This window comes from Triturus cristatus, chromosome 12 (genome assembly GCF_964204655.1).
Source record: "Triturus cristatus chromosome 12, aTriCri1.1, whole genome shotgun sequence".
Lineage (NCBI taxonomy): Eukaryota > Metazoa > Chordata > Amphibia > Caudata > Salamandridae > Triturus > Triturus cristatus.
In genome coordinates, this window is record NC_140595.1 from 264,389,423 (window position 1) to 264,416,813 (window position 27,391).

Below are 27,391 nucleotides of genomic sequence, written 5' to 3' on the forward strand. Positions count from 1 at the left end.
AACATGCATTCTTGTCCGCAGAATAGGCATCGGAGGACAGGCAGAATACAGTCTATCCAGACTGGTCTAAATGACAAGAACCAAGACTCGCTTAGTTCGAAGATAAGGTGTTCACAGATTGATTACCGTGCAATCACGGTATCGACACTCCAACAGCGTGCGTTCCATATGCTTGGTGACTGGGACGTCCATTGCGTAGCAGAAAAAGGACAATCAGGATACCTGCTATTAGAAACAGGATCAGCGGAAACCCTCCAAAAATGCTTCTAAATACGGAGTGTATAAAGTTGGGAACTTCAAGGATAGTCTGATAGGTGCTTAACAGTCCAGAACCTATGGTCTTAAATAGGTGGACAATACCCATTGTATCAGACATGTTAAAGAATTGTTGTACCATTTCTGTGAAATGGAAAAGGCAGTTTGTTTGTATCAGTGCCTTTATCTTAGCCGAGGACATTGCAACCTGGCGATCATAAGTTTCTCGGGCAGGTTTTCTGTAGAAGCATGGCTTTCATTCGGCTCAGAGTATCAAACCGTATAAAGGAAACATTCAGTGAAGGCCATAACGGCACCTCCCTGATTGTGTGGGTTGGTGGAAACAATACTTGCATACAGCAAGTAACCCTGGAGCTAACAGTGACAAGCTATGTGATGCCCTGGAGCATCCCACAACAACCTTGATCATTCTGAATCAAGTAACTCATTTGAAAGTAACTCGAATACCGGATTAATCACAGCAGCAGGGGAACCTTTCAAGTGGCAGAATAAGTTTGCAACTGAACCATTATAGGCCCCGTGAAGCATGATATCCTGGCATATGAGAGATCCACTTAAGAAATTCTCGCAGTTGGTACCGCTAGGAAACACTTCCGTGTCCCCATTCCTACATCAAAATCTGAATGGCAATTCCCAAGATTCCTTGATGAATTCCCTACCCATTGCTTCATATCTGCCTGTCTGGTGTTGTTCGAAGCAATACTGAAACTGGAAACTTGTGACCGGTAGTGTTATATGGCCATGACTTAACCATTCTGTGGATGGTGACTCTGCCACAGTAAAAGGTAACATGTCCAGTTTTTCAATGCGCAGAATTGTATATTTTGCTCCCCTTTGTGCCACCGTTATCTGCTTTTTAGTTAGATTGTACGCTGAAAATAGAGACGTACTGTTGATAAATCGCCAAGGCACATAACCAGCGCCCAATGATTGCAGCGTCCAGCTTAATTGCACAATAGAACGTAACTGTGATTGGCCATGTTGGAGTATGGCAAGTCCTGTTCTAGTATATCTATAGCAGAAGATACACTGTTGCCCAGTGAATAAGTCCTGGATGTTAATGAAGTCATACCACTGTCAACTACAGCTAATGCTTTTTCTAAGTTAATTCTATCCATCTCACGGAGTCTCTCTGTGGCTCCTTCTTGAGAGATTTTCCATATTTCATTGTAGACAGTGTAATAGAAACATTTCTGACGTGGCTTTTGGGGACCTAGTAAAAAAATCCCTTAGATCCACCTCATCTGAGAGTAAGGATAAGTGCTGTTTCACCTGGGACGGTGTTGAGGTTTCTAGCCAATCGAAGCACAACTTCCCAACACTGTATGATGACACTACCCCTGGACGTTCTCTTTGTACATATAGTGGGTCTGGCCTATGGATACTATACCCTTCAGTGGTACCCTTGAATCTTGATTGACATCTGTTTGTGTCTGTGGGCCAAACTAACCATCCCTTCCAATTGAGGTCTGATGTATTGTACTGCATGATGTCACCTATTGTATCCCGTCCACCATATTGATGTAAAATTGATGTGTGAAGATGTGGTAAAACGTTGTGTGTACAAGTCCTTATTCTAGGCTAGTCCAAGACAGGAAGTCTGTTGCACAGTTACATTCAGAAATATCATCTGTTGCGGAATGAGACATGCTCTAAATAGTGCTTCTGTTCCCAGAACTTGCCATTCTTTAGAACCCCAGACTGATTTTGTGTCTATAGTGTCCTTCCATAAGTGGAAACCCTGTTCAGAGGGTTGGGCAATAAAGGATGCGGAATAAATCTGTTTGGTGTTAGTCAGCATATTTTTTTGTGCAGATGTACGTGCAACCTTATAGTAAAATGAGGTCAGGTCAGAAGTGTTAAACCCTGAAAAATATGAAACTTTCTGTGCAAGCGTTTTTGCACTTACTTTCGGCAGTGTTGGGCAATGTTCCCATGGTGTAATGTGAAAACATTACGAGGGATACTCTATTTGTGTAAAAAGTGATGACCATAATGATGATAAAAGTACATACTATCAAAGTCAGATGTGTCTTCTAACATTTCACAGTTTGAAAATGCAGCAGATTTTTCTAAATCAGACAACATATCATTGACAGTTTCAAAATCCCAATCATCACAAAATATGCTGGAGGTAATGATATAATTTAGAGAATTTTTGAATAAATGTGGGTTCTTCAAAAGTTCAGTGGGCCAAATACATGATAATCAACTTTGTCCAAAACTTTACCATCAGGAATTGGAACAGCTGTAATGTTCATGTTAAAACAAGTCTCTTTATTCGCGATGAGATGTATGAGGCTTCGGAACCAAGTTAACATTAGATACTGCGGAGCGTTCTGAGTGATACTTTCCATTTATGAGTAAGCAAAAAAACGTTACCAGGCCAATCCAGAACAGAAAACACAATATTACAGATATTATCCAGAGCTGGAGCCAAGGTGATACCAAGTAAGTCTTTTTTTTTTTTTTTTTTTTTTAGAAAAGTGTCGAATTCACACATTTGTTGCTTACGGGAAACTGGAGCTGGCATTGTCTCGGGTTCACTGGGATCAAGAGAGAAGGTATCAAAATCGATGAAATAGCCAGATGCAGTTCGATCAATCTTTGGTAGCTCGGCAGGTTGTGTTGAACTTGTTGATGTCTCTTGTCGAGGCATATTGATGTAGACATCAGTGTTTGGCCAAATTGATATTTGTCTTTCATCTGTGTTCTGAAGTTCTGTTTACAGAGGAACGAGCTTCATTTCATAGTTGGAAATTCCATTACTTTTAATTGGTGAATCTTCAAATATTAGGAGTCTTTCTGTCTGTACTTCCTTAATGGTGGTGAGAGGAAAGCATCTGCTACCAAGGAGCCCACGAGGCCTACTATTCAGTATCGGCCACATAGTGTGGTTTGACCAGATCAATGGAGACAAATCTCTTTTCTTTTTTGCCGACAAGAGGCGGAAGAAGTACTGTTCTTGTTCATTCGACAGCCAGGACAGGTACACGCTTTCTGTAGGACTGCCCAAATTCTTTTTTGTCCTCGATCTTTTCTCTGACCAGATCCTCGACTATTTGGGATCCAGGCAGGTCTTGCAGTGACTGATTTCACTTACTCACTTTCGGTGAGTTTGACCTGCATGTTGCTTAGTAGTGCTCTGGATTCATTCAGATCCTGTAAAACAGCCAAATATTTATTGATGTCAAATGATTTGTCATCGGCCACTGTGCCTTCACAATCGAGATCAGGTACCCACATTCTCGTCCCAAATAGGACTTCATAAGGAGTGACACCCCCTAGAGAACTTCTTGGCATGTTTTTGAGGGCACGCTGTACCCCAAATGGGTCACTGACCCAACTACGCCCAAACCGAATACTCTTGCTGTTAAAGACTGCTTTAAGTCCCGGTTTTTCCTCTCCATGACCGAATTTCCCTCGGGACGGTACAGAGAGGAGTACCGCAATGCTACACACAAACCTTCCATGGCTTCTGTTAAATTAGCAACACTCTTGAATGGTTGAAGTATAGGTTTTAATGGTAAACGCACCACCAACAGGAAAGATGCTGCTCCTCAGACTCCTGTCTCCAACTGCCGAGTTAAACCCGCGTCACCATGGAGATCAGAATATTAGAGCGAGCAGAAGTTACATCACAACAGGTTAACACAAGAGAAATGCATTGCAATCATAACAGCTTCCTTGTGAGCGCTAGAGCTAAACGCGGGGCCAAGGCCAGAATGTAATGTGCCAACTGCGTATTTGCCCCTATAAAGACTTGCAAACCTTTTATAACAGTTCGAGCGTCAGCTGAACGCTGAGGCCATGCCCATAGGAATCTCGAGCATGAATCCACTGCCACCAAGATATACTTGTAAGCCCCATCCAAATGTAGTGGGCCGCAGTGGTCCAGATAGACACAGGCTAGTGGTCTGTCTGATATTAATACGGGTGTCTGCGCTGGAAGTGTCACGGTGGAAACCTTCCTCTGCTGGCAGATGTCACATTTTAAGACAAAATTCTTAAGTCTGTTTTGTTAAACCAGGCCACCAATAGCGCTGTTTCAATAATGAAACTGTCGCTGTTATCCCTGCGTGTGCAGAACCTAGATCCCTCGTGTGCAGCTTGTATTAAACCTAATCTGCAATCCATGTTTGGTATTACTCTATCCCCCACTCTAGGAATCGGAGTATACGGAATGTTGTTTGCATCTAACTTGTAGGAGGTATTTTAGTGGAAAACCTTTTGGTAAGGCTGTGCTGTTTTTACGTGAAGCAATGACAGCTACCATTATCTGTTAGTCTATTCTCGTTTTTGAATGAGTGATTGCAGCTACGGAAGCAGTACGTACTGCCCCCTTTGCAGCTTCATCAGCCAATGAATTCCCTTCAACGTGAACGCCATCACGTTGATGACTCAGAGTGTGTATCACGTGAGCTCTTGCGTCGTTCGTTTTTCAACTCAGCTACCAGTTCCCATAGCATTTTATGCGTAATTGTGCCACCTTTTGTGTCTTTAAACCCATTTTGACCCCAGTAGTGAAGATATTCGTTGTATGACTGGACACAGTAAAAACAAAATCGCATACTATGAGTGTGGGGAATTCCCGATCCGTATTTATTAGTGCCAGTAATAGGGCTTTTAATTCTGCCAACTGAGCCGTGCTGTCTCTTAGAGACTGTGTCTTTGCATCACTGGGATGGAACTTGCCTTTCCGCATACAACCTTTTACAATCGCACAAGCGGCGCTGTATTGCTGTTTACTTCCCATGGCCACCTGAGCAGATCTGTCAGTGTAAATAATGTATTCTTACTGCTCTAGAGGCATAATTTCATTTGGGTAAGGATATTCTTGTTCATATTGCAGGAATGCTTGTATTTTTTAACCTTGGGTCATATCTGTATTTTACATCTGTTGCAGTGAGAGAATTAGCCCATTGTATGCATCGTGGATGTAGGGCTTTAGCATTAGGAACGCTTGCCTTTGTAGCAGCCTCTAAGGCTGGTACTGGAGCCACGACAATTATTTGTTCCCCTGAAGCAGTGCTCTTTCTCTCACTACAGCAGTCTGTACTGCTGTCAGTATTTTTTCTATAGAAGCAAAACGCATTTCAGAGTTTGTGAACAAATGCGATTTGTAAGCTATGGGTACTGTTTCGCCTTCATTGAAGATTAGGTAAGCGTACCCAGATTGACCCGCTATAACGCGGATCACCAGATTGCGCACGTTTACGCGTGTCTGCAAGTGTTTTGAAGCTATCATGTCAGCTTGTAGGGAACGAAGGATATCTGTGTGTTCCTGTATCCAATGCCTACCTGAGAAATCAGGTCTATCAAGTCGTAGAAAGGTTTTACGCTTTCTGCGTAATGCAAAATCTATGTTCTGCCAAAGTTTAAAAATCCCAATATGGATTGTAAGTTTTTCAAAAATTTAAGAGGTTGGAGCAGCACACACTTTTCAAAAAAGTTAGCTGCAGGCTTTTTCCTTCACTTGATAACTCGTATCCTAAAAAACGTTTACGTGGGCTATTTTTGATTTTTTTTAAAGTTGAATTTGTAGCCCTCAGAGGCAAACCCCCAAATTATGGTGCTCACCCTGGTCAAGTGATCCTGTAAATCATCATCCATCAAATAAATATCATCTACATAGGAAAAAGCCTCTTCATCCAAATTCTGAAGTAATTCTGTTACCCTAGCGCTGAACCACCCCATGGCTATCCTTATACCCTGTCGACAAAATTGACGCTAGGAACCTAGCGCTGAGAATGCTGTTAAGTACCTGCTTTCAGGCGCTATATTTTGCCAGAAAAATCCATTTGAGATATCTAGTGTTTTGAATTTTTTCCGCACAATGTTATTTCATTAATGCGGCACTGTGTACATTCTGTACTGAAAACGTTTTTGAGCATTTGTTGAGAGGTCTATAGTCTAAAACTAGACGGTATGAATTGTCGGGTTTCAATACAGGAAACGAAGGATTATTCATTAGAGAGGTGCAAGTTTCTATTACACACTGGTATTCAAGTTGATCTAAGATCTCCCTCGCGTGTTTTTTCGCTTCTTGTTTTATTGGGTACTGTCTCTGGGCAGTTGGGACTAGTTTTTACTCGGATTATATGGTGAGGTGACTCAGCATCCCACCCAACATGGTTGCGATAAAGTGCTGGAGCAAGGGCTCTCGCCCACTCCCGCGCGTATGTGCGTTTTAAGTAAATTGGAACGTGGTCGGAAAAAGATGGTAAAATTACCGTTTCTCCCTTTAGGCAATCCATAACAATTTCAGGCGGTCAATCTTGTTCAGCTAAAAGTATGTCATAGCCATGAGTCAAGTTCTCCCAAAAGAGACCTTTATCTTTTCTGAGTTTGTCCCCCTCCATTTGGAGTCTTATTTCATGTAACCTATGTGGGACACTTACCCTCGTATTCCACAGTGATGTGCTCATTCAACTCCCCTATCACCAGAAATTTAATCAGGTTCTGGCAAGCTATTGATACTTCTGCTACGCTTTCAAGCATCGTCAGAGCCCATTCCCCGTTCAGTAGTTGAGTCCTCAGAATTCCGAGCATGTCTACATTTGAGACCTGCTACCTTCTTTTTGAATTGAGGTTTAGATTGTGGCTTGTATTATTTTTTAGAAGTGTAGCTTGAAGCACGTGGCTTGTCTCTGGACTTTGTACGCTCTTCTTGTCTGTGTTCTGACCGTCCTTCTCTCGGAGTTTCTTGGTGAACCCTGAAAGGAACGAGAGGAACGTATATCAGTATCCTGATACCTGTCAGGTTTTTTAATGTTATCTCTATCCCTAAGATTGTATCTCCTATCGGAGTTCTCCTGCAGAGGAGACCCACTCCTAGATAGAGATCTATTTTCTTTAATCTTTTTGCTTTTATTGTTATCATCCCATTGCTCTTAGAAGAATCAGGTGCTTGCTTGGTGTTATCCTTCTCAGGACCACCCATCAGCTGAGGTTTTGTTGCTCTAGTTCCCAAACTATCTCTGGCTAATTCAGCATAGGTGTCAGTGATAATTTTAGGTAATTCACGTTCCTGTTGTAAAGGAGTGAAATCCCTCAGGCGTTGGTATATTGCCACTGCTGCTGCATCCCCTTTGATATTAGCTAATATAATTGCTGATACTTGGGCAAAATTACCCAATAATTTCATCCCTAAGTTCAGAGCAGGTCTGCTGCATACTCAGTCTGTATTTGTCCTAATACATCTGGTATTACCGCTAATGAAGGGATACCATGAGTTCTGGTATATATGGCAGCGAAAACTGTACCCTGTACAATCCTCTATCTGGGGAGTTATCCCCATTGGCAAGCAGACTGTTAGCATTCTGTGTTTTTCATGAGGGCTTGTGTGTGGAAATACTGCCTCTAACAGTGTTATTTTCTGAGCTATCCAGAATGGCATTTGATCATGTTTAGTGGGCATTTTACCCATTACTGCGTATAGCGTTTGTTGAGTAATTTTAATTGTTGAACTCTGAATTTGATTTGTTTGTGTAGCTCTTGTTGGCTGAAGTGTGAGTGTTCTTATCACGAACTGTGTCATGTTCCTATAAAGTTTTATTATTTCTTTGTGAAGTGTACATAAGTCTGCTACTGGCATTGTGTCAATGTCTGGATGCGGTGTGTAAGCCGCAAGGCCAGGCCAAGTGGCACGTCTCTTCCGAGCTGACCTAGTCTTGCTTTATGTCTTGTATGGGGAAGGGCGCCTTTAAACCAGCTTATGTGCTCCTGGTAGGTGAGTGGAATTTCAATGTCCTCATACGGACAGTATTCCTCTGGTGTTTCATCTTCAGTGTAAGAATGAAATGCATTTGATTGTGCATCTGCTTCTAGGAATGTAACCCATGAACAGAATACCTCTGTTCTATATGACTCGTGAGCCTCAATCATGAAAGTTACTGTCCCACCCATCGCTGAGACCTCATAGTGTGCTAGTCTTAAGGTAAGGGCAGTTCTAACATTCTCTGAAACATTAATTTCCCCTTCTTCCTGTTCTAAAACGCGCTGTGCTGGCACAGCGTCGTCTTCTGTCATTGTTGAAAAAGAATCTCAAGGGGGAGGAGTTGGCCTAACGGCTAGGGCGCTCGACCTCGGACCTGGGGAGCTGGGTTCGAGTCTCGGTAATGACGCTGAACATCCTGTGATTCTGGGCAAATCACTTAATCTGCCCGTGCCTAACAAAAAAAAAAATGAATGTGTGTCCTCATGTAACGTAACTGGTGCTATGTAAAGTGCTCTGATACCTGATTGGATTCAGGTCAAGTTCGCGCTATATAAAACTCTGCAAAAACAAAAAGGAAGAGTTTCAAGGAAAATGAGATAAGGTTTTATGCACAATAGGAACGGTCTAACCAATGGGGGGGCGTTATTAACCAATTAGGTGGTGGATTCCTCCTTGTCTGCAACCAAGCCTGGAACCCCTGACACAGTGTAAGGAGCACAAACTGGGGAGCGATCAATCACTGGTGGCTGTGAAGTCTTGGAGGGAAGCACCCCAAGTAGGGGGACATCTACCCTACCTGGTGGCTGAATAATGCGCATGACAAGAGGCACCGCACCTCCCTCTAAGCTCGAGCTACTGGGCCCATGAGTAGTATACTGAGCAGACACTCCCTTGGGTGCATTAATATGTGAGGTACCATTACTACTCTGGGAGTTACTAGAGGTTATGGGGTCCAGTAATGGGGTGGACACTAACAAATTGTCAGGTGAAGGTTTAGCCAAAGAAGTTAAAACCATGTCCAAATTGAGTGCCAAGTCACTAGATGCCGACTCCAACTTGTCCAGACTAGTCAGAATCTGAGATATAAGGTCAATGAGGGTCGCCTTAATGGTGTGTAAGGCTGGGGCCAGCTAGTTCAACAGTCCCTCCGTGTTGGGCCCTAATACATCATTCGGCTGGTCGTGTTGTGTAACCACAGAGGGTTCTTTATCCCTCCTGGCCTTCCTATGCCGGTTTGGAGCTGGGGGACTAGCCACATCAACAGGTGGTGTAAACTGAAGAGGGGGGGTGTGGGGAAGGGGGGGGGGGCACGGGCCAGGCTCACAGAGAGATGATTCGACTGGGTCATGGTTTGAGGTCGAGAAGGCTGGGGATGGAGAGGCCGAGGGAGCCTTGAAGACTTGAGGTGGAGTGCATGAGAGACACGGCCCGATCTTCTTGTTTCAACAGAGAACGCCTATTGGCCTGGACTATCTCCTTGTTAACAACTCCCTCAGCCTTCGCCAAGAATGTATCAATGGTTAGGCACGGCTGCACCGAGGAGGTCACAGGCTGTGCCTTCCTTATTCCCATATCGCTATATCAGGCAATGTCCTGAGACAGTAAATCCGACGTCTCAAGGTTACAAAGGAAAGAGCAGCGATGATTCACTCGGCTAGCACTAAAAATGGACAAGATATCTCGCTAGACAAAAAGAATGTTCACTGTGGACCCATTGATCAGCTTCAGGCAGGGATACCGGGCCAGGCTCTAATGGCCAACCAACCAATAGCAGGTGCAGACGAACCCAGTCCTAGCCGATCCCCCGCTGCGGGGATGAGGCAGTGTTATAAGTGTTCCCGCAAATGTGACAACTGACCCTTCCCCCCGCCCCCCGGTCTTAGTAACAGTTGTGTAGCAGGAAGCCCTAGAGCATATAATCCCACCAGGGCATGGGACAAACAGGATCTACCTTCAACAGAGGATCCCCCAAAGAGGCCCACTCACCATCTTCAAGAAATCTCCACAGTCCAAACTCCATAAGAATGAGTGAAGTGTTGGCACTTATTAATCTTAAACAATGGGTTTAATCAAACAGCAGTTTATAGCGGATCTAGGGACACAAACCTCTCAAAATGTAGTTCTGATAGTTCTGATCTGCTTCTGCTCCAACCTTGATCAGGCACGTTAAACCTTCAGAGTTAACAAATTCAGGAACAAGGTCTTTGTCTTCCTAGAAAACAAACATTTACAAAAATGTCATATTCAAAGTACAAGCTATGGACACTGGTATTGTAAATAAAACAGTAGATCGTTCCTCTATGAAGTGCCTGGTATTAGCTAAGAACTTTAGGGGACACCTTCCAAACCCTACAGGAATCCATTTACAACCATAATGACTTATCAGACCCAAACATTATAATATACATTTAAAACACAGAAAAATGCAAAAACTGATGAGACTTATGAAAGTGAATATGCACATTTATCTTGAAGCCATGTCATCTCTGATCTGACCCGCTGAAAACAAAAGCACAGGCAACCTTTTACCGTTGTTACTTCCCAGTTTCAACAGAAGACATGAGGACATCTTGCTCTATTTATACTTCTCCGGCATCCTGCGATTGAAGGGGCAGTGAGGAACACCTGAAGCACCTCAAAGATTTGAATAAGCCTCTACTGCCTAATTATAGGAAGGAATACTAACAACCTAAGGTACTGCACCCTGCTTCAGGAAAGGATTTGATTCAGACTTTTGGGACCCTGCTGTTATGATCTATATATGAATGTGCAGGAAAAGCACCTTAACAAGCTTCAAACGGTGCAAAACGCAGCCACTTGACTTCTCTTATCAATCCCTGAATTCAAATCAATTTCCCAGGAAATTTACAAATTACATTAGCTTCCAGTGAGAAGTTGCATTACGTTCAAAGCCCTTTGCACTACTCACAAGGCTCTGCATAAAACTGGCCCAGAGTTCCTAAGGCACATCTTTGAGTGGTCCAAGCCCAGCAGATTTCTGCGCTCCCTCAGAGCTAAAAAACTGGTGGTCCCTAGATTCCGTAAGATGAATTGTGGTGGAAGAAGCTTTATCAAGGGAACAACCAGGCTCTGGAACAGCCTTTCCCCCCATATCAGGGCCCTGCCCACCCTGTTATCTTTTAGAAAGGAGACAAAGACATGGTTGTTTAAGAATAAGAGTCCTGTCATTTTTGCTCCAGAGCAGTCAGTGCCAAGACACCTAATACTGTACGAGCTCTCTATAAATTATTTTAACATAATATAATATAAGATAAAAAGGTGTTCCTGGCTCCATAGTCCCCTAGTAACAGCCCAAGGTAATGCCACCTCTTTATAGCACGGACATGTCTGACTGAAAGGACAACTAGTAACAACCTACGGTACTGCACAGAGGAACATGGCCAGGTTATGTAACATGGCAGTTGCAGCAATTTGAGCTCCATGTCTGGTCAGGTTCGGCCTATCCTGCATTCCACACTACAGCAGATCCAGGCCCTTTCTGAAACTGTGACCTGCATTGCTGACTTCTGGGAACCAAACTGCACATTGTGGGGGGACATAGCATACAGGAAGACAGCAGACACGTAGGCATGCAAAGATTGTCATAGCATGCAGCAGGTGGAAGAGGTGTTGCTAAGGAAGCAAACTGCAGCCTACAAGGCGCCCTGGACATTGGACTCTCGGGGGCCATGCAACTTCAACTAAAGGAGCAAGGGGAGCTGTGGAGCGCCCACCTCCTCTGTGGTGACCAGCTGGTCGCTGCAGCATGCCTGAGGCCATTTCCCCCACCCCTTTGATAACATGTTGCACCCTGTCACCAGCCCGGTGGACCCAGAGCTCAGGTGGCAAGTGGGCTTCCGACCACCCACTAATCTGTCAGTTTGGCCCGGCTCCAGGGTTGAATGTGTTATCAAAGGGTTGGGGGGAATGGCCTCACACATGATGCAGCGACCAGCTGGTCACCACAAAGGAGGTGAGCCAGACGTTCTCAGGCTTCGCCCTCAAACCAGAGAACGTCTGGCTTACCTCCTACACATGAACTTCCTACTAGTACGGTGGTGTGGAGATGGTTCATGTTACTACGGAATGGGAACACTGCCAGCACAGCTGCATCCTCCTCGACCACCACCACCATTGGATTCTGGAGATACTCCCCACAGGAGTAAACTGAAGGAATGGAGGTGATCACCTGAATGTCAGACTTAATTCCTAAATACTACACCTGCCAAAACAGTGGCAGCAGCAAAACAAGGGCAACTTCCATAGGACAGTAGTTACGCAAGTGGCATAGGGCAGTAGTTACGGAAGTGGAGGCACAGCTCTGTCACCCTTAGTCCCACAGCTCCTTAACTGGAAAGCAGGCCAGAAGAGGAGAAGCTACAAAGCTAGTGCCAACTGTTGACACCCCTGCCCCAGATGAACAACAATAGGGAGGACTGAGGAAAGTGACTGATCAGAGGAGGAGCAAAACCATGCTTTGGGCTCCAGAACCCCCATCTCTGCCCATAAAGGTACTGAACAAGTGCAGTGCATTTCCCTGAGTGCAGTCCGATTCTGAGGGAGGTGCAAGAGAGCCAGCTGGCTCCTATGCAGAGGTTGTGATGGAGGAAAGCTGCTAATACCCCCACTATAATCTACAGACTCAACAGAATTTTATTTTGAATTGAGCAGGAACAAGATGAGAAGGGCTGGAGACGCAAACCCCTTAAAGACTCACTGTGTGCTACCACTGAAACATTGAATTAAGAGCAGAAAAGGAGGAGGAGTAGGGCCAAAAACACACATTGGTGGTACCAGAGGAGCAGAGACTTTCCATCTCACAGCCACTGCTTTCATGGGCAAGTCCACAGATAGCAGAAAATCCACTGGGGGGAGGGGAGGCACACCTGCAGGGGTGGAGCAAGAAAGAACCACTAAATCAGTGTGTGGCTGGAGGGCAAGCCGAGGGGAGGGGGATTCAGAATTTCTGGTAAAAGCTCAATTGGACGAGATCCTGAAGTTCACAGATGGGACCAGGACAGTAACAGAAAGAGAAGTATATGCTGTGGTCTCAGATCTCTGACTCCTATGAGACTACCAGAGCAAACCATTAGATAGGGTTTACTATACCGAAACTGTGATTTGAGCTCCAACCCCAAACCACAGACCCGCTGAAGCAATGACAGGAACTGACTGACCAAGTCTGCTTCTTGGAGAGAGGGGCTGAAGATGCAGAGGGCATGGCCTGGCGGAATAAATTACTGGTTTAAGGCATGCCAAAGATAGCAGAGGGGGGAACCCTACACAGGTCACCAAGTCCTGGGTCGCTGAAACAGTTTCCCCACATAGCCAACCTAATTGGTTCACCGTGGAGAGAACCCACAGAGTCCCAGCAGGGCCCCCACCAATAAAGGCTCCACCCAGCTCTATTGTGGGCACTTTTTTCAACTTCCAAGACAGTCACTACTTTGCAATGTGCCAGGAAAAAAGGTAAATTTCTACTTAAAAATGGAAAAGTCATGATATTTTCAGACTGCACCTTAGCTGTACATCGCCGCAGGGTAGGTTTCAGAGGTCAAAATGAAGTTGAGAGATAGGGATCTGAGAAATACCTTTGTCTTCTCGGTCAAGTTAAAAATAATGGTGAAGCAACAAACTCTGTTTTTCACAGAGCCAGAAGCTGCATAGAATTGGGTTGAACAGTGTGTGACACTGAAGGAAGGGAGCAATTAGAACGGAGAAGATTGCCCATCTCTTCAGCAACAGCACAGGAGAGCACGACGAATGGCAAACATCAGAAGACTATGCATCGGCTAACACTCAACCCAGTACTTGGACGGTGAAACAGATTCCAGCAGCAACAGTAATGCCTCGGGAGCATTACCTCGGGTCACGCCACAAACAACCGACGACCTACTGTGATCCCTGAAAACTCAGACAACAATACTACTACCTTCGGAGCAATGCTGGTATGAGAAGACAATTGCAAATAATTTAACAGTGGAAACCTCCGCCTCAGCTCCACTCCTCCTCTCTGTAAAGTACTACCAAATTTGCCAGAATAAAGGTCTGGAGTGAATGTAACTTGCATCTCCTCCCCCAATGTACAGTTCCATTTTGGTGACACTTGCACCCAAGTTGACATGTTATTTTAGGTTTTGGCTGATTAGGAGGGACACATTTGCATTTCTGCTGTAGGTAGGTAGGTAGGTGTGTGTGTGTTTGTTAAGGGGGAATGTAAGCTAGACTTGGATCTCTCAGGTTGTGGCTGGCGCAAGAGAGGGCAGGAGTGTAACCCTGGGTGGAAATGGCGTAGTGCCACTACGCGGAGTTCCACGTAGTTATGAAAACAATCTGTGGAACTGGTACCCATGTCCTGCGGCCAGCAGAGGGTCCATGTGCCTGTGACAGGGTCCCAGACCCCCCCCCGGCCTGGCTGGGTTGAAAAGCGGGGACAGGGCCCGGGCCAGGGGTGTGGGAGCCCCCATCCTGTGGCCTGCCAAGGGTCCGTCTGCCTGGGACAGGGGTCCCTGGTGCCCGGTGAGGCTCCCCCCACCCCCTCCATGGCCTGGCTGGGTTCAGAAGCGGGGACCGGTTCCGGGGCCTGGGCTCTGGCAGGCCCTGGGGTGCGGGGGCCCACGTCCTGTGGCCAGCTGAGGGTCTGGATACCCGTAAAAGGGGTCCATAGGGCCAGGGCAGGTCTCCCCAGCTTAACCTGCGTGTCAAGGTGCCTGCAGGCCCGTGGTCAGAGTTCCGTTGGGGGACCCCCCTTGCAGCCCCATGTCCAAGACCCAGCTAAGGGCTCTGATGAGCCCCTGGGAAGCAGAGGCCCTGAGCCCCCAAAGGACAAGCGGGAGCCCTCCCGCGAAGGCTCAGGGCGGGCAGATTGGCATCCTTCGAGCCAGGCCATCTGGTCGCGCCTTTCCCCTCGGCCATCTGGTCCCTTGCAATGCTTTCCAATGGGGCAACCAGATGGCCGGGCCGACCTAGAAGTCCCGATGAGGGCTCGTCCGCCTCCCCAATCCCAGCCAGGGCTCCAGGAGGTCGGGGGCTTCCGTGCCCTGGGTCCCCTCCGTCACTCAGTGCACACGGGTTTTACCAGAAAGAAGGGTAGCTTTCCTCTGGATTACTAGGGACACGGTATGCTGGAATCGCTATCGGGCTGGCGGTTCTCAGCCGAGGACCAAATGGGCTGGGACCGGGCACCACCTTCCCCCCTGTCCGGGGCTCCGTCCTCCGGCCTGCCACATGGCAAAGTGCCCGGGACGGGCTTCAGCGGTCCTGGGCAGTCTTCCCCTGGGCAACCGGGCCAGAGAGCTCTTGCCGGGTGCTCCCACCCCGGGCTCCGTCCTACGCCCTGGGCACGAGCGGGCCTTCCCCAGCTTGGCTAGGTTCAGGAGCATAGACGGGGCCCTAGGTGGCCCGACGCTGGCCTGTGGAGGCCTCCCCCGTGCGGCCTGGCCCAGGACGCCGGGCGGGCCCAGGATTGGGTTAAGCTCTGCCATGGGCCCGGGTCAGAGGTCCACCGGCGACCCCTATTCTCGGCCCAGCTGGGGTCTCCGATCCCCCGAGCCCTGCATGGGCAGGTGGGAGCCCTCTGGTGAAGGCTCAGGGCAGGCAGACTGCCGTCCTTCGGGCCTGGCCATCTGGTGGCGCCTTTCCCCTCGGCCATCTGGTTGCGCGCAATGCTTTCCAGTGGGGCGACCAGATGGCCAGGCCGGCCTGGAAGTCCCGATGAGGGCTCGCCCGCCTCCCTGATCACAGCCAGTGCTCAAGGAGGTTGGGCGCCTCCGTGTCCTGGGTCCCCTCCGTCACTTGGTGCGCACAGGTTACCAGAAAGAAGGGTAGCTTTCCTCCGGATTACTAGGGACAGGGTATGCCGGAACCACTCCAGGGCTGGCGGTTCTCAGCCAGGGACCAGATGGGCTGGGACCGGGCACCACCTTGCCCCTTGTCCAGGGCTCTATCCTCCGGCCAGCCGCATGGCAAAGACTCCATCGGTACAGGGCGGTCCTCCCTTGGGCGTCCAGGCCCAAGAGCTCTGGCCGGGCTCTCCCTACACAGGGCTCCGTCATGGGCCCGGGGGCCCGTCAGGCGTTCCCTAGCTCGGTTTGGATTCAGGAGCTCCGGTCAGGGTCCATGGTGACCCTGGGGTGGAGGGTGCCCTCCCCACTCCGGGCTCCTTCCTCAGGCCTGCCGCATGGCAGAGTGCCCAGGATGTGGGCCTGGAGGAGGCCTCCCCTGCGTGTGCCGGCCCGAGACCCCCGGGCGGGCTTAGGGGACTGGACTCCGTCCCTCTGCCCCGCCATGGTCCAAGGACGGGGGGTCTGTCGGGCCTGGGCAGGCCTCCCTCCTTCTTTGCCCGCCTGTCAAGGTGCCTGGGGGACCCCGGGTCGGATGTCCGTCAGGGACCCCCGTCCTCAGCCCCGAGCCCCAGGGACGCAGAGCCCCCAAGCCCTCCGAAGGGCAGGCAAGAGCCCTCCAGCGAAGGCCCGGGCGGCCCTTTACCCTACCCAGCAGAGCAAAGGCCGAGCAGTGCCGGCAGCTCAAGCCCCCAGTGGTCCAACCCGAGCGGAAGGGGTCGGGTGGCGCCAGGCCCTCGGACACTACAACCCGGCAGGTCTGTAGGACCCACGCGCCACGCCATCACCCCTCTCAGCCCAGTGCATTCCCGAAGCAACTCGGAACAAACGTTCCCGAGGGGTGCCGCCGCCGCCAGGCTTCAGCACCCCTGCGGCTCGATCAGACTGCACATCGGCCTGCCTCTCCCTTCCAGGGGAGATGGCGGGCCTACCGGTGACCATGCAACCGCACCTCTCCACCCCTTCCAGTGAGCCCTCCCGCCCAGGCCGGCGGGATCCTTCCCCTAGCAGGCTCCTGAGAGGGGGGGGGTGTGCAAAGGTTGCCAGTCGGGGAGACAGGCACGCGGCTCCCGAACCCACCCCGTCAGCAGGTGCGGCTACCTGGTTGATCCTGCCAGTAGCATATGCTTGTCTCAAAGATTAAGCCATGCACGTTTAAGTACACGCGGGCGGTACAGTGAAACTGCGAATGGCTCATGAAATCAGTTATGGTTCCTTTGATCGCTCCATCTGTTACTTGGATAACTGTGGTAATTCTAGAGCTAATACAGGCCGACGAGCGCTGACCTCCCAGGATGCGTGCATTTAGGCTTGCCCGGCCGCTTTGGTGATTTTAGATAACTTCGGGCCGATCGCACGTCCCAGTGACGGCGATGATACATTCGGATGTCTGCCCTATCAACTTTCAATGGTACTTTCTGTGCCTACCATGGTGACGACGGGTAATGGGGAATCAGGGTTCGATTCCGGAGAGGGAGCCTGAGAAACGGCTACCACATCCAAGGAAAGCAGCAGGTGGGCAAATTACCCACTCCCAACTCAGGGAGGTAGTGGTGAAAAGTAACAATACAGGACTCTTTCGAGGCCCTGTAATTGGAATGAGTACACTTTAAATCCTTTAACGAGGATCCATTGGAGGGCAAGTCTGGTGCCAGCAGTCGCAGTAATTCCAGCTCCAATAGCGTATATTAAAGTTGCTGCAGTTAAAAAGCTCGTACTTGGATCTCGGAATCGAGCTGGCGTTCCGCCACGAGGCGAGCTACCGTTTGTCCAACTCCCTGCCTCTCAGCACCCCCTTGATGCTCTTGACTGAGTGTCCTGGGGGTTTGAAGCGTTTACTTTGAAAAAATTAGAGTATTCAAAGCAGGCTGGTCCCCTGAATACTTAAGCTAGGAATAATGGAATAGAACTCTGGTTCTATTTTGTTGGTTTTCAGAACTGGTGCCATGATTAAGAGGGACGGCCGGGGGCAGTCGTATTGTACCACTAGAGGTGAAATTCTTGGACCGGCACAAGACGAACCAAAGCGAAAGCATTTGCCAATAAGGTTTTCATTAATCAAGAACGAAAGTTGGAGGTTCGAAGACGATCAGAGTCCGTCATGGTTCCGACCATAAACAATGAAGTCTAGCGATCCAGCGGCGTTATTCCCATGACCCGCCGAGCAGCTTCTGGGAAACCAAAGTCTTTGGGTTCCAGGGGAAGTATGGTTGCAAAGCTGAAACTTAAAGGAATTGACAGAAGGGCACCACCAAGAGTGGAGCCGGTAGCTTAATTTGACTCAACACGGGAAACCTCACCCTGCCCGGACACAGAAAGGATTGACAGACTGATAGCTCTCTCGATTCTGTGGTTGGTGGTGCATGGCTGTTAGTTGGTGGAGCAATTTGTCTGGTTAATTGCGATAACAAACTAGACTCATCCATGCTAACTAAATAAACGACCCCCAGCAGTCGGCTTCCAACTTCTTAAGAGACGAGTGGCGTTCAGCCACACGAGATCGAGCAATAACAGATCTGTGATGCCCCTAGATGTCCGGGGGTGAAAGCGCGCTACACTGAATGGATCAGCGTGTGTCTACCCTTCGCTGACCCGTTCGGGATAGGGATTGGGGATTGCAATTATATCCCATGAACAATGAATTCCCAGTAAGTGTGGGTCATAAGCTCGCGTGGATTAAGTCCCTGCCCTTTGTACACACCGCCTGTCGCTACTTCTGATTGGATGGTTTAGTGAGGTCCTCTGATCGGCCCCGCCGGGGTCGGCAATGGCCCTGGCGGAGATCCGAGAAGACGATCAAACTTGGCTATTAAGAGGAAGTAAAAGTTGTAACAAGGTTTCCGTAGATGAACCTGCGGAAGGATCATTAATGGCGGAGCGGCCTGAGCGACGGATGGCACCAGCCCGAAACCCTTGGACGCCTCCTGCGAGCACACCCTAGGCACAGGGTCCGGCAGTGCCCTTCGCTTCGCCAGCTGGGGCACGAGTCAGTGGCCGCATGGGGCGCTTGGCTGAAGACAAGGCCTTGCCGGGTCTTCCTCCGCTGGTGGAGGACCTGACTGACTGAGGAACAGGGGATGGGGGCAGACCCTGTCCCTCTCCCTGGGAGGGGCACAGCAGTGGGCCGTCCCGAGACAGAACCCATGCTTATCCGGCACGACCGCCGCGGTGGGGGTAACCAAATGGCAGTGCCTCCCCAGGCTGGGACCTTCCCCACCCTCCAAGGCACTGCCACCCCAGGTCCTCCTGTGCATGAGTCCCGGCCCGTCCGGGCTTCAGGCGACAGACGAGCAGCCCTTCTCGTGCAGCAGGGCAGCCTGAAAGAGAAGGAGCCGAGGGCCTGCGAGGGGACCCCCGGCTGCGCTTGGTGGGAGGCATGCGGGTTGGGGAGCCGCCTGGCTCTCCCCTTCTGGCGCCTCTGACCCGGGGTGGGGTGGGTTTCCCACCAACCTGCTGGCACAGCTCTAGGCCTCCTGGATACAGACAGCTGACGTGCAGGTGGGGCGACCTTCCCTCGTTGACAGGTACCCAGTTTGACCCGGTCCCATGCGGCCAGGCCGAGGGGTTTGAAGACTCCCGAGATCCCTCCTGGTTACCCCGGGAGGGACTGGTGGCGGTGGGGCTGCTGCCTGCTCCTATTGCTCCGGAAGACCCCCTCACCCGTGGGTGGGTGGGGGACGACTCCGGGGCCGAGCGCCTGGTAACGCTTTTTTTCTCCCAACAGTGCAGTCTGACTCCCAGAGGGGAAGCCTTGAACTGGGCACCTGGGCCGTCTTGCTGTGTGGGCGGTGGACGGATTCACCTTCCTCCTACCTCTCCTGCAGGTGGGCAAATGTTTTAGAAAAGTTGCCTGTGACTCTTGGTGGTGGTTCACCCAGCTCGCGCGTTGATGAAGAACACAGCTAGTTGCGAGAATTAGTGTGAATTGCAGAACACATTGATCAGCACTCCGAACGCACTTTGAGGCCCCAGGTTCCTCCGGGGACTACGCCTGTCTGAGGGACGCTCGATCGTCAATCGCCCTGGGGCTTACCCAGGACGCGGCTGGGGCCATTGCAGGGTTAGCTCCGCTTCCCTTCGTCACCCCACAAGGTCAGACCGCCTGTGGCAGGGTCCCTCACTGGGTCCTGCCGCGTAGGTACGCTGCCGGTGCGCCAAGCCCCACTTCCCTGCCTCGGCAGGGAGGGGACGGCGACCAGTCCCGGGGCGCCTGGTTGCATGTCACGCGTGGCTGTCTGTGGTGTCCCCCCAACTGCCCATGCGCACGTGCCTCGGGCGCCCACCTCAGTGGCTGGCTCAAGCAGGGGCCTGGCCTTACCGGACAGCTCCCCCGCGATGCTTCGGCGGATACTACGACCTCAGATCAGATGAGGCGACCAGCTGAATTAAAGCATACTAAGCGGAGGAAAAGAAACTAACCAGGATTCCCCAGTAACGGCGAGTGAAGAGCCCAGCACCGAATCCCAACCCGGCAGCAGGTACGAGAAATGTGGCGTACAGAAAACCGACTCCCTGGCGTCACTCAGGGGGCCCAAGTCCTTCTGATCCAGGCTCACCCCGCGTACGCGGTTAGGCCAGTAGGGCCCCCGGCACGCCAGGATCGGGTCTTCTCTGAGTCAGGTTGCTTGGGAATGTAGCCCAAAGCAGGTGGTAAACTCCATGTAAGGCTAAATACGGGCGCGGGACCGATAGCCAACACGTTCCGTAGGGGAAAGTTGAAAAGAACTTTGAAGAGAGAGTTCAAGAGGGCGTAAAACCGTCGAGAGGTAAATGGGTGGGGTCCGTGCTGTCCGCCCGGAGAATTCAACACGGTGGGAAGGTCAGTGGCCCGGGACTTCCAGATCCCCTCCACGGGACCGGCGCCCGGGCCCTACCCCGCAGGGCGTATTTCCTCCGCGGCAGTGCACTGCGACTGGCTCCGGGTTGGCTGGGAAGGCTTCGGGGTGGCAGGTGGCCTTCCGCTCTGGCGGAGGGTGTTACAGCCTCCCTGGCAGCAGCTTCGGCGTGGGGCCGAGGGAGATTCGACCGCCTCCGTGCCCTCCCCCGGGCTCCAGCTCACAGCCGCCCCTCGGGGCACGCCAGGGCGGGGAAGGGGGGACGGGGCCTCCTGCTCCCAGCATGACTGTCGACTGGGGCGGACTGTGCTCAGTGCACCCCGATCGCGTCGTGCCACCAGGCGGGGAGGCTCAGACCGGGCACCAGGGGTCTGTGGCGATGTCAGTTACACACCCGACCCAGTGGAAGATCTGTTTGAGAATGTGGTGCTGATACCATTTGATGCTTTAGTGGACGCATCAGGGCTTCACTTGGGCAGTTCCTGCATTAATGATCCATACCAGCAGGGCAGACACAAACTATGGGATATTACAGATACAGAACAGCAGACCCACTATTACTTGCAAGCTCCATTTACCATAAGCTGTGGATGGAGACTGATAACCGAGATATAGAGCATTTCTAGAGCTGTGCAGGGCCCTGAATAAGCTAAAAGACAAGTACTTGAAGAATACATCAAAACAGTTTCTAGGAATGCCAGGCAGCAGTACATTTAATACAACCATTTGCATAGGGCCTATGTGACACCAAACACTGTCAGTAACCTGTACTGCAGTGGGGTAGTAAACTGCCCTTGCTGTCAAGCGGACAAGGCTGGGTTCCTCTCATGTTTTCAGGAATGCCCGGTCATACAGCAGTAGTGGTATGGAGTTGGAAAAAGACATTGAGAATACAACAAGTAGGAGGCACTACATGACTATAAAGGCTATGCACCCTAACAGCAGTACAGGTCCCCTAATTGGGCAGTGGTGCATGATCCCTGCGAAAATCTCAGAGAGCAAGAGTGCAGCAACTCACAGGGAGGAGGCCAAAGGCCTGAGGAAATCACAAATTGTCGGGGAATTGGGCAAACTAACATCTCCTTCTCCCGATGGATTAAGAGTAAGGATAAACCATGCAGAGTTTGATTGGATACCAGTGACTACATGGTGAAAGGGCAAGAGATGCATATGCACTGTAGGCTTAGCCCCACTGCACAGACCTAAGTCATGCAATTCAGGAGATGTTAGCACAAGGTCTCCCTCATCCACCACCCACTACTCATGAAATGTGCACAGTTCTTCACCTTCTTGGCTGACACCACCCCCTCACGGAGAGCATAGCCTCACCGACACAGCACTGACACAAACACCATGCACTCACAACTAGGCCCAAGTTTAGCTCAGCTTTTTGTGGGGACTTAGACATCCCTGGGTTAGGTTATTACTGAGCTATCTTGCAGTTGTATCTAGAATAAACTTTGAGTGCAATCACAGTATGATTAAGCATACTACATGCAAGGGAAACATACAGGGTTTCAGGCTGGTAATACAATCAAACACATGGCTCCAACCGCTACTATAAATGTAATGTAAATGTATAGCAGTTGCATCATTTTGAAAGGAACTCTTGAGGTATGCACTGGAAATGTGCCACAATGTTATATCAGAGATGCCCAAAAAAACAATTTATAAAAACAAAACCCAGGAGCGCTCTCCCCAATCCGGAAAGGATTTGTGTAGGACTTCATTGACTTTTATTAATGAACTATGGTACTGCCACCTGAATACAGCAAGGACGATAACTGACTCCCGTAACCTTTAGTAACAACCTGTGGTACTGCAGCAAACTCTTCTAACACCCTAAAGGACTGCAGCCTTCTACAGAAAATAATTTGCATGCAACGCCAAAGATCATGTTACAGAAACGATTTTGTACAATTTAACTTGCAGCAGTTAATGTCTGCATGCAGCTAGCTGTTTCTTTTCACTTCCCGTGGTGTTCTCTCATATTTTTCCTACTTCTCCTGCTTGCTTGTTTATATATGCAAGTGCCTGGTATTAGCTAAGAATCTTAGGGTGACTTATTCCACAATATACAGGAATGCATTTAGAGCCGTGCTGATGCAATTAAGGTCCGTGCACAAAGACTGCGGAATGTGGATTTCAATGGATCATTTGGCATCCTGCCACTAAATGATCTATATCTTGAATTAGTCAAAAGGTTATATGTTTGTATACTTGGCAGAGACCGTTGCTTTTGCTTCTCTGACAAATTTGCTTGAGGACAAGGGACATTACAGGCCAAGTCTGCGTCTTCTGTATTTGTATTCTGTAATGCAGGTAATAAGAGGTTTTGAGTGAAATTCCCCATTATGATAATCAATAGGTGGGTGCATTTCTCTAGGAGAGAATCCAACTTCGCAAGCATTGAGCATATTTATGTTTCTCTTTTAACAAGTCTGATGAGAGTGAAGTAAATGTTCAGATCAAAAGTTCCCAAGTATTATAATGATTTATCAAGATTGCCAATATATAGTTGAAACTTAGATTGAGTCTAATACTCTTCAAATTGAGTTTATTGTTGACCATAGTCAGCAGGCCTCCACTATGCCTCAAAATCACGGCTTTTTGCCAAAGCTTCGTGAATTGAAAAATTAGGTATCAAGAGGTTAGACAGCATCCAGGTTTTTTGTAAACATTATGATTGTCAATTAAAGATAGTTCTCCAAGAGTCACACATTTCCTGATTAACATTAGATATGCTGATTGGTGACGGGTTAACAAAGGATTTTGGGGGGGGCGTGGCTGGTGCCCAAGGAAGATGGCAGTACTCCCGTGACTCGCCTGAGGAGATGGGGCAGTCCAAGGGATTTTCTTCTGCTATCTGTGGTGAGAAGTGCAGGAAAATGGAGCAACGTGGGTCGGAACATAAGCACTAAAAGGTGAACCGATATCCGACTGTACTCTGACGCACATTACCCCTTTTGTCATCTACTGGACTCTCAGCGGATTCATCGGCAACCGCCATTTCAAGTTTACCCGCGCGCTGAAGAGAAACGCTCACATCATGCGTTTCGATTTTCAAAGCTGGCATTGCTCTATTCTAACCAGAAAATAAACTAACCGCAGTTGATATATGAGGGCTAAAAGGTGAGGAAATTTCTTACCTTATTTCAGAGCGCATGAACCCTCTTCTGTCCTTCACTGCACTATCCACAAACAAAACGGCAACCGCCATTTCAAGTCTGCCTGCGCGCTGAAGGGAACACTTTCCTCATGCGTTTCGTTTTTCAAAGCCTGCATTGAGTTACTACAGCCAGGAAACAAACTAACAGCAGTTGATTCTGAGGGCTGAGAAGTGAGGCAACTTTTGACTTTAATTCAACGCACACTAACCCTCTTTTGTCCTGTACTGTGCTGTCAACAGTCATAACAGCAACCGCCATTTCAGGGCTGCTGGCGTACTGAGAGTAACCACTTTCATTGCAGGGTCTGTTTTCAGAGGCTGCATTGCTATTTTGACGTTTCGCACAGGAATTTACTTAAGAATGAAGGGGTCTCCTTCCAAAAGGCTGTTTTTTGCAGTTCTCCCTTCTTTCTGTTTACTATATGCAAAGACTGCTTATCTTAATGGTTTAACTGAATTTATTTTCCCCTCGTGTATTCCTGCTGTTTTTTGTATCTTATTCAGACTCTAGGCTATGACATTTAGGTTTCACATTCTATTATAATTGTTATATTGATGGTAAATCCTCGTCAAAGACTGTAGAGAAACACATCAAATCACTATTTGGCAGGGGGGCGTGGCTTGGCGCCCGGAGAGAATGGCGGCTTTCATGTGACGCTCCGGCGAGCGGCTCGGAAAGACCGCGTCCTATGACTCTCCTATGCTGATGGTGGGCGATTCCTGACGTCGGAAGTTGCGCTGATGCTGACAAGCCCATTTGCGAGACCTTGAGCAGCCTGTGATTCCGGGAATCCATTCTGTCATGCTCGGCGTTTCTGAGGCGATGACAGCTGACGCCATCTTGAATGCGAGGAGAACTCTCGACCCTGTGCTGGCTTTCTGTGTATGGAGAAACACATTTTTAACTGATATCGCTTTAACTGAAGGCACCAAGTCATTTTACTAGCAATTTGAAAGGTACATTAAAGAATTCTTCCTTGCATATTCGCAATTCTTCGACGGGGAGCAAAAGCCCAAACCTTATGTGCGCAAGAACAGACGAGAAAAACCGGTTTATTTGTTTGAGGTGCATCTGTCCTCTCTTCTATGGGTAGAACTTATAAAGAGTTGCGCAAGCCTTCTCCAACTCCTCGCAAATTTTTCCTGCACACCAGTTCTAGATATCAGTGCCTGGTGATGGATGACTCCTCTGACCCTTCTGCTAAACCCTCCTCTTCTGCTTCAGTTTCACAAACTAGCGACGCCGCCAAGGGCTCAATCAAAAGACTTAAAAAGGACCCCCCTTCTCCTCCTAAACAAGCTTCACAAGTCACAATGGATATCTTATTGGAGGAAATTAGGGCTCTGCGTCCTTTTATCGAAGAAACTAAAACTACTCTTGAGGAAACTAAATCTACTCTTCAGCTGTTATCTGACAAGTGGTCCAATATTGATGGTCGTGTAACCATCTGACAAGTGGTCCAATATTGATGGTCGTGTAACCATCCTGGAACAATCTGTGGACACTCTTACTTCCTCTGTAGCCAAAGTTGATCCATTATGCGCCCAAATATCTACACTCCATAAGCAACTTGAGAATTTGGAGAACAGAAGTCGGAGGAATAATCTTCGTATTTATGGCCTGGCAGAAAATTCAGAGGGGTCGGATGCCCTTGCCTTTTTCAAGTCCTTTTTGCCGAAGATTCTCAAACTGCCAGATACCACTAATCTCAATATACAGAGAGCTCATCGTTTAGGTCCTCTTCCTACAGGGTTCTCTACTGCTCACGTTAAAAGGCCGAGAGGTGTTATCCTCTACTTCCTAGAACACACAGATTTACTTACAGTGTTATCTGCGGCCAGGGCTCTCCCTCGACTCACCTGGTCTGGAAATCAGCTTTTCTTTTCACAAGATTATGCTAAACCTACTGCTGATCGGCGCAAGGAATTCCTTTCACTTAGACCACAGCTGCGTTCTATGGGAGCGAGATACGGCCTCTTCCATCCCTGTCTTTTCAAGGTGACTTTTAACAACAAGACTACTACTTATGATGATCCACTGAAACTAAAGAGTTTTTTGTACTCTCATAACGTCACTGGAATGGACACTGCTGCTTCTTCAAGCTCTTAGTCTTTGGTTTCGCTCACATATGTTAAGGCTTTCACGCTTTATTCCTTGTTGGTTATCCAGATTGTTATGCTTATATAGTTTTTACTGGCTGTATGTTTTACGTTCATTTTATACATTCTTAATATTTCACATTTCTTTTCCCCTTGCACAGATTTCTTCATCTGTACCGTCACCCACCTTCATATTCTTAGAGTTTGTTGCGGTTGTCTTCCTTCCTTGCCTTCCCTTTGGAGCTCACGACCCGTCATTGTTCTATGTGGCCTCCATCCTCCCCGCCGTTTGTTTGTTTTCGACATTATGTAAGTTTTTGCTCTTTTTCTTCTGCTATTTGGTTCTTATATTTCTTCTTCTTCCTCCTTTCAGCTCCCCAGCTTTTCATTTTCTCTGGTTACGTCTCTTTCCAACATATTCTCTATATTCTCTGTCTTCTCTTCTTGTTTCAATCTCTTCATTTTTCCTCTTTGCTGCTGGTGTTTATCATATCTTTTTTGTTCTATTCTTCCCTTTTTTCCTCATTATGTAACTGGCTTTTATTTCAATGTATTTTATGAAATAATCTTCTCTTATTTTTGCTATTTCATATTGATATGTCTCTATGCTTTAAATGTATTTCTTTTTTATGGTTATTCTTCAACTGGTTTATTGGTATGTTATTCTAATATTGTTTCATGCCTTTGAAATTATTTACTTGGAATGTTAGAGGTTTACATTCGCCAATTAAAAGACAGAGTATTATCTCATTTGGCCAAACTCAACGCAGATATTGCTTGTATACAGGAATCCCATTTATCAGCGGACGAATCTGCTAAGCTGAGAAGGAGTTGGGTGGGTGAGGTGTATTTTTCCCCAGGTGATGGTAAACGTAACGGTGTTTTGATTTTGTTTAGAAAATCTCTTCCAATCAAATCAGTAACGCAGCTTGCTGACACTTCAGGTAGATGGGTATTAGTTAACTTTATTCTAGATAATGTTCCTATTTCCATTTTGAATGTGTATGCCCCAACAAGTGGAGATGCCTCTTTTTGGACCTCTTTAGCCCCCCTAATTACCCAACACTATATAGATAACTTCATTTTGGTAGGTGACTGCAATGATGTTTTTGACCCCTTTTTAGACAGACATTCAGCTAGCACTTACATTCCACATAAGTCGCAAAAGTCTTTCACCCACCTCATTGCACAATTCCAACTTACTGATGCCTGGAGGCTCTGCAATCCCACTTTGCGAGAATACTCTTTTTTTTCACCCCCTCACCAAACTCAATCCCGATTAGACTATTTTTTTATTTCACATAATCTTACCCAATCCCTTATCTCCTCTGACATCAGCTCCATCTTAATATCGGATCATGCCCCAGTTTCTATTTCTTTGGATGTATTACAAAAGCCTACTTCCATTAAAAAATGGCGTTTTAACAACGCTCTTCTTTTAGATGTACAA

At 48.3% G+C, this 27,391-nt stretch overlaps 1 protein-coding gene and 2 pseudogenes across 3 annotated transcripts in view; 2 read left to right on the forward strand and 1 right to left on the reverse strand.

Moving 5' to 3' along the window:
• The window catches only part of LOC146775817 (FH1/FH2 domain-containing protein 1-like), a 2,636,482-nt gene that overhangs the window by 2,095,352 nt on the left and 513,739 nt on the right, over nucleotides 1-27,391 (reverse strand). For all 3 annotated transcript variants that reach the window (XM_085639988.1, XM_085639986.1, XM_085639987.1), the window contains exon 5: nucleotides 10,103-10,208. In XM_085639988.1, the coding sequence (XP_085496114.1) occupies nucleotides 10,103-10,208 (106 nt within the window). The remainder of the gene's footprint in view (nucleotides 1-10,102; nucleotides 10,209-27,391) is intronic.
• Nucleotides 16,936-18,706, forward strand: LOC146775822 (18S ribosomal RNA; annotated as a pseudogene).
• LOC146775823 (5.8S ribosomal RNA) lies at nucleotides 19,692-19,842 on the forward strand (annotated as a pseudogene).